We start from the raw sequence: 13,016 nt of genomic DNA on the forward strand, positions 1-13,016 counted from the left end.
TCCATCTGTCAGTCTTTGCGAGTCATTGCTCCCCCCCCCCCCCCCCCCCCAGTGTGTCTTGGTTTGCCGCCATCGGGACCAACTGCTCTGTAATCTAGAGACACAGATTACCCCCCCCAATGCCCCACCCCCCACCAACCTTGGCTCAGTCAGCCAATCGTTGACCCGAAACGTCATCCACTGTTTCAAGATTATCTCTCCCCCACCTCCTTCCGTGGAGTTCTGTTGACGCTGGCAATGGTTAATCCACAAGACACCAGTGGGCACGTGCAATAGGCCCATTCAGGCCTTAGGGACTCCAGTGTGTGTGTGTGTGTGTGTGCGTGTGTATCAGTGCCGGCAGATTAGCAGAGTATTCTTTCTATGCTAACTCTCACCCTCTCTCTCTCTCTCTGTGTGTCTGAATCTCCCAGTGGACGCGCTAGCCGGCTAGCCATGCTAATATGCAGGGCGGATTATCTTGTGTGACATGACCTACAACTACAAACCCAATGCGGTTGCTAGCTTCACCGCTACGCTACCCGCGCACCGAATGCATTCCCCTGGTTCGCTTCGGTCCAGACCACCAGACAAGACCCACTTAGACCTACTAAGGGAGGCCTTTACTGCCGTCCTGACACCAAAATACTCACATCACCTTAGTACAACTTGATGTTGAACACGTTTTTCAATAGCAAAGACGCTTAGATGATGAGAGCGTCACTATCATAATAAGATCCGCTCACATCCCGCAGCAGCGATGTGGCTACAGCCGAACACTAAACAACGCATACCTTTAAACAAAGTCTACCGTGCCTTGTGGCCCCCACCTCATGTATGCTCAGATTGTTTAGAGGTCGTCCAACCTGTATAACACTAGAGCAGAGTAAACGTTATCGGTCAGACAGGTGAGCTCCACGCCCGGACGAAGGTCAATCCTAGGAACTCGTTTTTCTCTGTTTTAAAAATAGAACATCAACATCAAGTGGCCGTTTGTTCCTGATGCGTCTCACAGGATATGATTGTTGGCGAGCCGGTTGAGCCACTGCCAGGTAACCCTGGTGATCCTCTGGGTGTCACGGGTGTCAGCGCGCAGTCTAGCCACGCTTATTGTCCCCACTATGCCGGCTTAACGCGGTCTCCCGTTACAGGAGGGCCAGGCAGCCAGCAAGATCCCAACATGGTCACGCAGACAGATGGACAGAGGAGGAGAGAGGGAGGGAGAGAGAGAGAGTTTATAGTGTGGGAGGGAAGTTGAGATACTAACTCCTATTAGAAAGGGCCACCTGTTGATGTCTCTTTGGAAACAAAATGAGGCACGTGTTTGGTTTGTGTGTGTGTGTGTGTGTGTGTGTGTGTGTGTGTGTGTGTGTGTGTGTGTGTGTGTGTGTGTGTGTGTGTGTGTGTGTGTGTGTGTGTGTGTGTGTGTGTGTATAGACAGTAAGCAATGTGTCTAGGGAGAGTGCTGCCACCTGTACAGTGGATGGACACCAGCCGCCACCTCCCTCCACCGTCACCACATTGGATTCCTTCAAGAAACACATGCACCAGAACCAATAGAAAGAGACACAAGGGGGGGGGGGAGATAGAGAGAGAGTAAGAGAGATAAAGATAGACAGATGGCTGAAACAGCGATAGAGACAGACTTTCCACCATACTTGTAGAGACAGCGATAGACAGAGAGAGATAGACAGAGAAACCGACAGATAGAAAGACAGAGATGGACAGGCAGAGATAGATAGAGCAACAGAGAGATAGAATACGGAGAAGGGGAATAAGAGAGAGAAGGCTGATAATGTGTGAAAGCACCCGTCCCCAGTTCTTGTTCTGTTGTGTCATGGTGTACAGGCCTCCGCTCATGCGTGTGACCTTCAGACCACCAGGGCATGTCCCTTCTGCCTGGGGTGTGTGTGGGTGTGGGAACATTTGAATGAAACGAAACCTAAGCACCTGACCTTGAACAGAAATGGTCTAGATACAGTATATGTACAGTACATTATAAAGTGGAGTACTATGAGTTTCCTTATCGTGCGAGTCGATGGCTGTTGATGTGTTTGTGTACGTGCCTGTGTGCGTGCGTGTTTGTGTATATGACACACACACACACACAAACTCACACACACAAACTTTGCGTGGCAGCCAGTGGCAGCCACAGCTAAGAAGATGAGATCATAGTCACAACAGATCCCTCCTTGTCTGTCCGTCAGACAGACTCACAGACAGTGTGTGTGTGTGTGTGTGTGTGTGTGTGTGTGTGTGTGTGTGTGTGTGTGTGTGTGTGTGTGTGTGTGTGTGTGTGTGTGTGTGTGCGTGCACTTATACACGGCCACTCCCACGTTATCAGGCACATGGAGGCAATCATTGTTTCATTCTCTTGAAACAAAATAATGTGAACATAAAATAACAGGCAGTGGCACTAACTAGCTACTAGAGAATTACCCTGAAATGCTAAGCGAATGTCAAAGCGACCATATAATACTCATATTAATCTCTAAACTCTTCTCTATTCTCTGTTTCCAGGCAGCTGATCCCATCCCAGCCAAGAAATTGAAACATGAAGACTTCCTGTCATCGCCCCCATTGGCTGACAAGGACAAGACACCCGATTGGCTACGCTCCCTCTCCGCCTCTGCCAATAAGGTGAGCTAAACAGGTCTTGGTTTTTTATTGCGTTTTATACATTGCATCCGGGAATATTTTTGAAAACACCAAAAAATCTTAAAACATGTCTCTTTTAGTTATGCTTCCTTTGATTTTCCCAATGTGTCTCCTTTACGGCTTCAATCTACCTCTGAATTATATCGCTGTGAATCTCGGATTTGATAAAACTTAGGCGTACGGTGTAAATACAGTCGGATTGTTGTGACAGTCATACGGCCCGACTCCACAGTGGTCGTCGGTACGGATACGATTTGGGGTGCTGCCATGACAAACTTTAGAATGAGATTTGGGGTGCTGCACTCCTCCCATGACAAACTTTAGGATGAGATTTGGGGTGCTGCACTCCTCCCATGACAAACTTTAGGATGCGATTTGGGGTGCTGCCATGACAAACTTTAGGATGGATGGAAAGCGGATGAGGGACGGGGCTTAAATTTAGACCTGCCGAGCTGCGCTGCCGAGGGGAAACCAGAGAGCAGTCGGGGGGGCTCTGTGTATTCCCTTACCCAGCCCGCCTCCTGAGGTCTGGGAGAAGTGTAACCCAACATCACCCAAACACCATGATAGATGGGCCCGCGCGATGATCGATACCCAACAATTCACATCTCCAAATGTCCTTGCCTGTGTTCATGAAGTGCAGCATTCACACTGCACACTAACCACTGCCTTGGTTAGTAAGGTTCCCCCCCCTTCACTGTAAGCGCTTTGAGTTTCCAGAAAAAAAAGCGCTATATAAATTCAATGAATTATATTATTATTATTATTAGCACTCAGGGATTCTATCAATGAAAGGTGCTATACAAGTGAAAGTAAAAGTCTATTTTTGATGACTTGCTTTTTGTCCCGACCTATTGGACCCATATTCGTGTTGTTACGAGCTGTGTTTGTTTTGTACTTTGTATTCATTGTGTGTGTGTGTGTGTGTGTGTGTGTGTGTGTGTGTGTGTGTGTGTGTGTGTGTGTGTGTGTGTGTGTGTGTGTGTGTGTGTGTTTCAGGGTCTTAACTGCATCCAGCCCAGGCAGAGGCCCTCAGCGTTCAGACCCTGGTCCCCGAACATCTCGTCTGCAGACAAGGAGCCCTCCGGTCGGCCCCTGGCCCTGCTGAGAGACGGGTGAGTCCGGCCACCGCACCCCCCACACCCTGATCCAAAATGGCTGACAGGGCTCTCTGAAGAGGGGGCCAGAGGAGCAGCTGGTTCGTGTCAGTGAGATAAGAGACGGTTTCCAGAGAAGGTCCAAAACCCAACAATGTGCCTGCATACCCACACTGAAATGTCTCTCTCTCGGTGTGTTTTTCTCTCTCAATTCCTTCGTACAATTGGCACGTGGCAAAGCCACGAGGATAACCCATAAGAAAATGAGAAAAAGAAAAAGGAGAAAAATATGTACAGTATAAAAACGAAAACATACCAGTGAAAAAGTACTAAAAAACATCTTTCCCCTCAGTTTCTACAACTTCAAGACCTTGGAGAGCGCTGTGGCCCCCAACGTCGCCCTCACGCCGCAGCCCCTGGGCAAGGCCCCGGAGCCCGTGTCCCCGTGCGTCCCCAGCACCTCCCACCCCAGCGGAGGGGAGCCCCCCGGAGAGGAGGCCCACGCCCCCGCCCGGCCCCGCAAGAGGAAGGCCACCGGAGGGGAGCAGCACCCGCTGCTACCCCTGGCCCCCCTGCTGCTGCCTCTGGTGCCCCTGGTCCCAGAGCCCTGCTGCCCGCCCCCTTCCTCCGTCTGCAAGCCCCCCCAGGACGACTCGGAGGTGGAGATCGAGGTGGAGAACCGCGATGAACGTAAGTGGCGGTTCTCTAACAAACATGGCCGTGTACCCGCGGGTACACGGCCATGTTTCTAAATGTGATCGGGGTTGGGATACATCGTGTGTTGCTGACCACATCCGGTACACTGCCGGGTAAACCTCAACCCCACTCACCTCCTCGCCCCCCTTCTCCTTCTCTCCCCGACAGTCACCTCCTCGCTCTCCTCCCTCTCCTCGCCCTCCTTCACCTCCTCGTGCGGCTCCGCCAAGGACCTGAGCTCTCCGATGGCCCACGGGCCGCCGGCCCCCCTCACCCCCGCCCCCCTGACCCCCGCGCCGCCCCCCGCCGCCGCCACCGCCGCCGCCGAGTCGTCCCCGACGCCGCCCGCCCCCACGGGCCCCGTCCCCGCCTTGCTGGAGTCGGGGCTGGAGGCGGAGCTGGAGACCCTGCGGCAGGCCTTGGACGGGGGGCTGGACTCCAAGGAGTCCAAGGAGCGCTTCCTCCACGAGGTCGTCAAGATGAGGGTGAAGCAGGAGGAGAAGCTGGGCTCCGCCCTGCTGGCCAAGCGCAGTCTGCAGCAGGTACATGGAGACACACTTAGCAGTGTACACGCTGTCCACGAGAGATACACACTGACACACAGCGGTGAACACACTGTACACGAGATATACACACACACACACACTGTACACGAGATATGACCACACACTGTACACAAGATATGTACAGACTGTACACAAGATATGTACACACACTGTACACAAGATGCGTACACACAGTACACAAGATATGTTCACACTGTACACAAGTTACGTATGAACACTGTAGGAAAACTGTGTAGGAACACTATACACAAATAATACAATCACGTGCACACACACACACACAAACACAGACAAATGTTCACGCACACAAAAGAAAAAGGCACTCTCACACACACACAAGGCAAACAGACACATACACACGTGTCCGTAAGCCTCCTAAGACGACCCACATCCTAAGTCAGTAGAAGGGGCCAAAAGGAAGGTCGGGACACACAGTACCCACACTACCAGGAACCCACCGGCTGGAGGGAATCAGCAGTTTCTAGGAGCAGCTTGTGGCCCCTGGGTCCAGGCAGGAGATAACAATGAGAGAGGATGTTGACGGGCTGTTGTGGAACAGCCTGGACTTCCACTGGTTTATTTTAGTCCTGGAGCCTGACCAAAACACCCACACTGAATGGGTCCGTCATAGGAGGGGACTTTAGCCCGCTTCCTAGTGGGGATATTTCTGTTATTTATAGCCATTCATTTATGTGAGGCATTTATTAACATATTTATTCATAGTTCATGAATATATGTATTAATATATTTATTTATATATAGCGAGATGTAACGCTGGGGCAGCGGTGGGTGTGTGTTGGCATGCGCTGCTACGCATCTGTCTTCAGGAAACAACAAGGCTCCATCACAGACAAGTGTGCCGTTCACTCTTGGTTCCCATGAGTAGCTTATGGGCGTGTTTTGACACACACACACACACACACACACACACACACACACACACACACACACACACACACACACACACACACACACACACACACACACACACACACACACACACACACACACACATTTCACACTCATTCTCAGTGGAAAGACATCACACTTCTCTGAGTAATATTCAAACCGCCAATTCAGAAAGTTAGTCACTTGAAACTCAATACAAAGTTATGAATTGCACACTTCAACACCAAACGAAAAATCCCCCTTTCATTTGAACGAGCCTCAGCTCCATCCCTGCTCGTCCAGACACTAACCCACTGCCGTGTCCCCCCCGCCCCCCGCCCCCCCCCTGCGTGTGTTTCTGCCACACCAGGAGCTGGAGTTCCTGCGCGTGGCCAAGAAGGAGAAGCTGCGCGAGGCGACGGAGGCCAAACGCAACCTCCGCAAGGAGATCGAGCGTCTGCGTGCCGAGAGCGAGAAGAAGATGAAGGAGGCCAACGAGTCGCGCGTGCGCCTGAAGCGCGAGCTGGAGCAGGCGCGGCTGCTGCGTGTCTGCGACAAGGGCTGCGAGGCGGGCCGCCTGCGCGCCAAGTACTCGGCACAGGTGTGTACTACACACACACACGCGCGCGCACGCGGATACACACACGCCCAGAGCCAAACATGCACGTGCATCTATGGCTGGTTCTTTGAGCCTCATTTTTTCACAGCGAGTAAAGCCAGGGTACTGGTGTGTGTAGTGTACACACACACACGCACGCACACACTGACAAGTATTCATGTACACGCATGGCTGGTTCTGTGAACCTCCGTTTTGGCTATTTTTTACCTGGCCTTGCCCACAGCGGGTAAGGCCAGGGTATTTCTTCTTTACCAGGGTGTAGAGTCCCAACCAACAGGTGCTGGGTTTCAAGTCTGCGGTCTAACCCCTACACGCTGCTTGATGACATGCATCGGAGCACACTGTGTGTTTGAGTTCACAGAGTGATGCCTGCAGAGTCACTTAATAGTCGTTGAGGTAGATCTCGGCCACCGTGCTTCTAGTTGTGCAGAGACAGGTCTAATGCTAGGCAAAACCGGGCAAACAGGCCAGTAGGATCTCAAGATCCGCAGATTACCAGCCTGGAAGTGTACTTATCACGTCTAAGGTAGTAACACGGCCGCCCATGAAGACGTCTTTGTTCTGGTCGAGCTGGACATTTTGGTGGTGAATTTTTTTTAACCATTTTAAAAAATTCTAACCACAATTTTTCATAATTAGTTGTTCGCTTCATAGCATTGTATGTTATTTCTTCTGCCTCCTTCTTCTAGTTATCATCATTTATATTTAATTTAAACTGGCAGTAAACTAGTAGCCATAACTCCACTCTATTGGTACATATGGTCGATAAATAATAATAGGAATAAGGTTTCTAGTCTTGAATAGCTATTTGGGCGGTTATGTTGGAGGTCAGAGCCGAATCCTGAACAGACATTGGAAGGGGAGGCAGGGAGGGTGCCAATCAGATGAAAATAAACAAGGGTGTCGGTCTGGCTGTCTCCCGGTCCACACAGAGCCGCCAGACTGCCATTTTGGAAACCCGTCATTTAGAAAGTACATCCGTGGAGGATCACTGATTGTTTGGCTGTGGCTTGGGGGCCTGTCTGGTGGAAATGCGGTGACAGAACTGACAGCACTGGGAGACAGGGTTGTTTTTAGGCTCGTCAGATGCTGTGAGTGGGGAGGCTTGTGTATGCCTTTGGCATGTTGTACAACCGTGTTGGGATGGTGCCTCGAACAGTGTGGCAAACGTATGGAACGCTTATAGTGGGAAATGTCACAATAGAAGAGACGGATTAGCAACATGGGTGGCAAATACTCCTGGATTTGGGACGGGTAACCATTCTAAGTGATTCTAAAAATAGAGAAATTAAAGAGAAATTCGATTTTTCTTTTTTTTTAAGGGACAAAAGCGAAGAAGCTGATTTTGCTCCGCCTGCCAGCATTGGAAGGCCTCGGCCAATTGAGTTTACAATTGAAATAACCACATGATTGATCGCATCAGAGCTGTGTGGGGGAAGAGCTCGGGCTATTTTCAAGTGCCCTTCCCCCTTGTAGCGTGCTAGCATTATAGCCACGTGCAAGATGAGTAACCCTATGGAAGTACTCAGAGTCCAAGTGCCAGGTCAAATGCCAAGTCGAGACCAACACTAAGCCATGACATGTCTCGGTGCGCTGTAAAACTAGAATAGCATAGCAAGCTCCTCAACAGAGAACAAAGTCAGTGAACATCAATTGAACCGAGTGCGTCTCCCTGTTCCAGATCGAGGACCTCCAGATGAAGCTGCAGCATGCCGAGGCCGACCGCGAGCAGCTCCGGGCCGACCTGCTGCTGGAGCGGGAGGCCCGGGAGCACCTGGAGAGGGTGGTCAAGGAGCTGCAGCAGCAGCTGTGGCCCAAGTCGGCCGCCCTCGCCAACATGGACGGCGCCCCCACGCACAAGCACGCCGCCGCCACCAGCAACTGACACTGCTCCACCTCCTCACCTCGCATCCGTCACACACCGACCGATCGTCACCTCCCTCCGGACCCCCTCCCTCTCCCTCTCCCCCGCTCGGACCTCGACCTCCTTTCCCCCCCTCCGACACGGCCTCTCTTGCCCCACAAACTCAAGGAGGGACAGCCCCCGGTCGTGACGGACCACTGCCCTTTTTTTGTTTTGTACGGTGAATCCGCTCACGCCCGGCGGGGGGCCTGTCCCTATACACACACAACCCCCCCCCAGCCCCCCACCCCCCACCCCCAACGACGCTTGGGCTCTCCTGAATCAAACAGGGGTGGAGACCGGGGGGGTAGAGAGACCGGGGAGACATTAAAAGACGTCTGTCGGGCAGGGGGCGGGACCAAAAGAACACATGACTAGTAGCCCACACGAGCACTGAATATAACGGTAGTAGTTGTTGTTGTTGATCAAAGACACAGAGCTGGCCGGCGATGATGAGAGGAGCCCGGCAAGGCGTTGTTGCTGAGTTGCGTCGGTGTGGGGGGGAGGGGGGGGGGGCGAACGCCGGTTTAGGGGGGAGACGTCGCGGTGCTATCATAGATGGCGATGGAGACGACGAGAAAGAACTATGAACCGGTGCTGTGCTCGAACTCTTTTCGGTGGCGTGGTTGTTGTTGATGTTGTTTCTCTGTGCTGTCGGAGCTTGGAGACGAATGCAAGGACACAGACAAGAAGAGATAGATGAGCAAAAAAAACACAAGGATAAAATGCCAGACACAGTGTCCACAGTGCCACCCCACCTATAGTTTGTACGTCCTGAAGGAAGCCGCTCACCGACGTGTGAACGTCTAATCAACTTTGATTCCGATTTTATCCGTCTTTCTATTCTCGATTTCGCATAATTGTAATTCTCTTCTTTTTCTTTTTTTGAAAGGGTTTAAGAAAGTTTGCTTTTGGGTGGAGATCTGTTTTGCAAAGTCTGTATTCCCGTCCAAGAACCTTTCTTTCAGCACTTCCTGATGTCCCAGAACACTAAATTCACGTGAACACACACCCACGCAAACATACATGTTAGGCAGCCCGTGACATCAGAAACGAGGTGTTAATCTCTGAAGACAACTGGAATTGGAAACATCTGTGTCAATGCTATATCGCCGATTGCTATCATTTTAGGACAGGCTGTGTCAAGCCCTAAGCAGGAACCACAAAACATTCATTTTTAATTAAATTATGGTATGTAAATAGAAGTATGTGTTTGTTTCGTTTAATTTCCTTCCTTTTTATCAATGAATCGCACTTTGTCATAGCCGATGGAAGACAGCGCATCGTCCATCCAACGATCCCTTTCATCTCCTTAAAAAAGAAAACTAAGAAACTCCCCGCTGACATGCTATAAGTTGGTTAAAATCATCCAAACAAAGACTAAATTAAAGTTTCATACTAAATTAAAACAAACATTTGAATAAAAACAAAAGAAAGGAGTTACTTGGTGATGCAGTCTGGGATTATTAAAAAAATATATATTATTATCATTATGAACAGCAAAAACCGTTCCAATCATTTCCCCCCCCAGCCCACACGCCTAATTCCAATTCCACGAGTCATGAGGGATTGTCGAAATGGATATAATTACAGACTTGGGTGAAACACGTCAGTAAAGGGCCCGGAAGCAAACATCTTAACTCCAGCGGTTTTGATAAGATTTTCGATTTTTCGATTGTTTAAAAGAAGATCTAAAAACAGCTCTCCGATCACACAGTGGGCTCCACACCGTCTACATGTACCTTGTGTTGATGCCATTTCGTTTTGGTTGTTGATGGTTTAAATGTGGGGATATTTTATTGCTTGTCTGTTATGTTCACTCTTTTTCAATCGAAAACTATATTTTTATGCATGACATTTGAGAAGGTTTGCTATCCATATAGTCAATATCGGGCATTGATACTGTACGTTTAAAGGTTTATTGTGTTACGCAGTATAAAGCTATCTGTCTTTACTTAGATGAGAGAGAAAAGATTTAAGGATTTTTTTTTTATACAAACATCATAAATAGTATTGACCTTATCGTAAAAAAACACACAACTTTGCACAGGCAACAAAAACAAAAACAAACAACGTTCAAATTGCAATGCTGGACAACCTCAAGTGCCTGGACGTAGGCAATGGGTTTCCAGAGCAGGAGCACTGATGTCGCCACTGTCCTCGCAGAGCTAGGCATCCAGAGTTCAGTGTCGCTAACTTAGCGAGGCTAGCTGGCGTTGCTAACCTACCAAAGCTATCTTAGCGACACTGGTTTAGCGTTGATAGCTCAGCGTCACTAAGACGACCGTCTCTGGCTTGGAGTCGCAAAGCTCGGCGTCGCTGGTGCACGTGTGCGAACGAAAGCTGCGTGCCGCTACTGTGAAGATTAACACTGTAGTGAGATGTCAGTGCGCTCAAACTAAAGAAGTCTAGAACCTTCTCATAATAATAATAATAATAATAATGAAACAATCACCATGCTCAGCAGCTCTTTTCTAACAGTATTTCTCAAACAAGTTTACAAAAACGTTTCTCGACAGTATGTGTTGGACTTTCTTTTCACCGTTGGAAAGAAAACAACTTAATAATTGCTTGATGCGAAATGCTTTTTTAGTTTTTTGAATGAGTGGTTTTTTTTTTGCTTCCTTTACAAATCAATGATTATGCATGCAAGACGTTTTTCTATACATACAAAGTAAACAAACAAAAAAAGCCACTTGTACCGTTGCGGGAGATGGTTAATTGTTTCTCTTGGTTGTATATACAGGCCTTCCCTTTTATTCACAATCTGGTCAACCTGCCTCGAGGTGAGCGGGCTGATTGCAAAGAGGGGCTTACATTTATAGCTTATTTCTTAACCAACACGACAAAGTCCATCGTTGTTAAGAGTCTGCAGTTTAAAACAGACCTAAATTGGTACATTTTCTAGTTGTTTTTACACTCAGAGGACTTGATGTCCTTGCTGTAGTTTACCTTGCGCATGGTTTTCTACAACAGTGAGGCCAAGAAAATAAAATAAAACATTTGGCTTTTGGCACTCCCCTGTTAAGGCGAAAATTGTAAGTTTAACAACGTTGTTTTCTAATCAAAAATGATTTTGCTAAAAAAAATGGAAAATAAGCAGCAATAATAGTCCATATAAAGACAAAGTAGACAAAATACTAGCCACATTTGAATAACAATTTACAAATGTAAATATTTTTTTCATTTGACAATATTGTATAATATATGTACATGGTGTTTTCATTTCTTTTTAAAAAGAAGAATTTGTTTCTTACAATAGCTGTCTTGTTTTCATTTGTTTGTTATGTTTTGTAATTTACGTTTTTTAACTGAGAACGGTGTTTCTGGGGAAAACAAAAATGATCGCAGTTCAAACAAGAATACCCCTGACATACACACAATGTTATTCACCTGTTTTCATTTTCTTTTCTTTTTTTTTTACTGTAGTCTTTATATCGAATGGCTTTTTTTTCCACCAGTTCATATATATATATAAATATATTTTTAACATTATCTTCATCAGTATCCAAAAGCTGACCTGTGCTAGGGAAAATACGACAGGTTAAAGGTCAAGACTACGCCACCCGTGCAAGACCCCCCCCCCCCAAGACCCCAACCCCCCACCCTCGCCCCCTGTATCCCACTAGCCCTACTGCTGCTGCTAACGCTATATACACTCATCATTCTAGAAATATTTTTTATCTAAGAGGTAAATGTAAGCTCTCCATTTATTAATGCCACATATACAGTATGAGAAGAAGAAGAAGAAGAAGAAGGCTTGGCTTATTTACTGATCTCCTGTCCTCCCCCTCTCTCTCTCTCATCCTTTCACAGCTTTTTCTTCTTTTTTTTTATACCCCCTCCCGCCCCCCCCACCTCCAACTCCCCCACCTCACACCGGACTATAATGTAAAGTAAAGGTCTTTATGAGATTATGTTTGAAAATAGTTATGCTTATATACTACAGTGACTGAATGTACAGTGTATAGTTCCCATATCAGAAATAAAGTGGTTTGTCCAGATAACTGAGCCCCTGTCTCTTGTATTCTCATGATTTATCATTTCATTCATATCCTTGCAGAAAGATTTTATTAGACGCTCACAGTACAAATACAGATATTTAAATATTGGGAGCTTGAGAGAGGTACAAAATATTTTTTTTAATAAAATTGAATTTACGTTTTATAGGATACGTTCTCATAAGGATGATAGTTCAGGCTTTTGAAGAATCAACCACAGAGAGAGAGGGGGAGAAATAAAGGAGACAGGAAGAGGATAGAGAGAGGGATGGGAGAGACAGAAAGACAGACTGGGGGGAGAAACAGGAAGACTGACAGCGAGGGGATAGAGAGAGGGGGTTTGAGAGAGAAGAAAGGACTGGGGAGAAACAGAGAGACAGAAAGAGGATAGAGAGAGAGACTGAAAGAGGAAAAGAGGGAGAAAAACAAAAAGACAGAAAGAGGAAAGCGACAGGGAGGAAGAGAGCAGGAGATGGAGGCAGAAAAATAGGGAGAAAACGAAATGGAGGAAGGGAGAAGGAGAGAAGGGGTGAAGAGAGAAGGGGAGAGAACACTAGTGATAACACTGGTGCTTGCTCGCCTACCGATGCCCACTCCGCTTGAGCAGTT

At 48.0% G+C, this 13,016-nt stretch overlaps 1 protein-coding gene across 1 annotated transcript in view; it reads left to right on the forward strand.

The window, feature by feature from the left end:
- Positions 1–11,995, forward strand: part of skia (v-ski avian sarcoma viral oncogene homolog a) — a 62,899-nt gene extending 50,904 nt beyond the window's left edge. Inside the window, exons 2-7 of the mRNA XM_056598704.1 lie at positions 2,500–2,619; positions 3,637–3,752; positions 4,087–4,424; positions 4,599–4,972; positions 6,255–6,485; positions 8,185–11,995. Coding sequence (XP_056454679.1) covers positions 2,500–2,619; positions 3,637–3,752; positions 4,087–4,424; positions 4,599–4,972; positions 6,255–6,485; positions 8,185–8,388 — 1,383 coding nt within the window. The 3' untranslated portion in view covers positions 8,389–11,995. The remainder of the gene's footprint in view (positions 1–2,499; positions 2,620–3,636; positions 3,753–4,086; positions 4,425–4,598; positions 4,973–6,254; positions 6,486–8,184) is intronic.
- The last annotated feature ends 1,021 nt before the right edge of the window (positions 11,996–13,016 follow it).

Source organism: Gadus chalcogrammus, chromosome 1 (assembly GCF_026213295.1).
Source record: "Gadus chalcogrammus isolate NIFS_2021 chromosome 1, NIFS_Gcha_1.0, whole genome shotgun sequence".
Taxonomy (NCBI): domain Eukaryota; kingdom Metazoa; phylum Chordata; class Actinopteri; order Gadiformes; family Gadidae; genus Gadus; species Gadus chalcogrammus.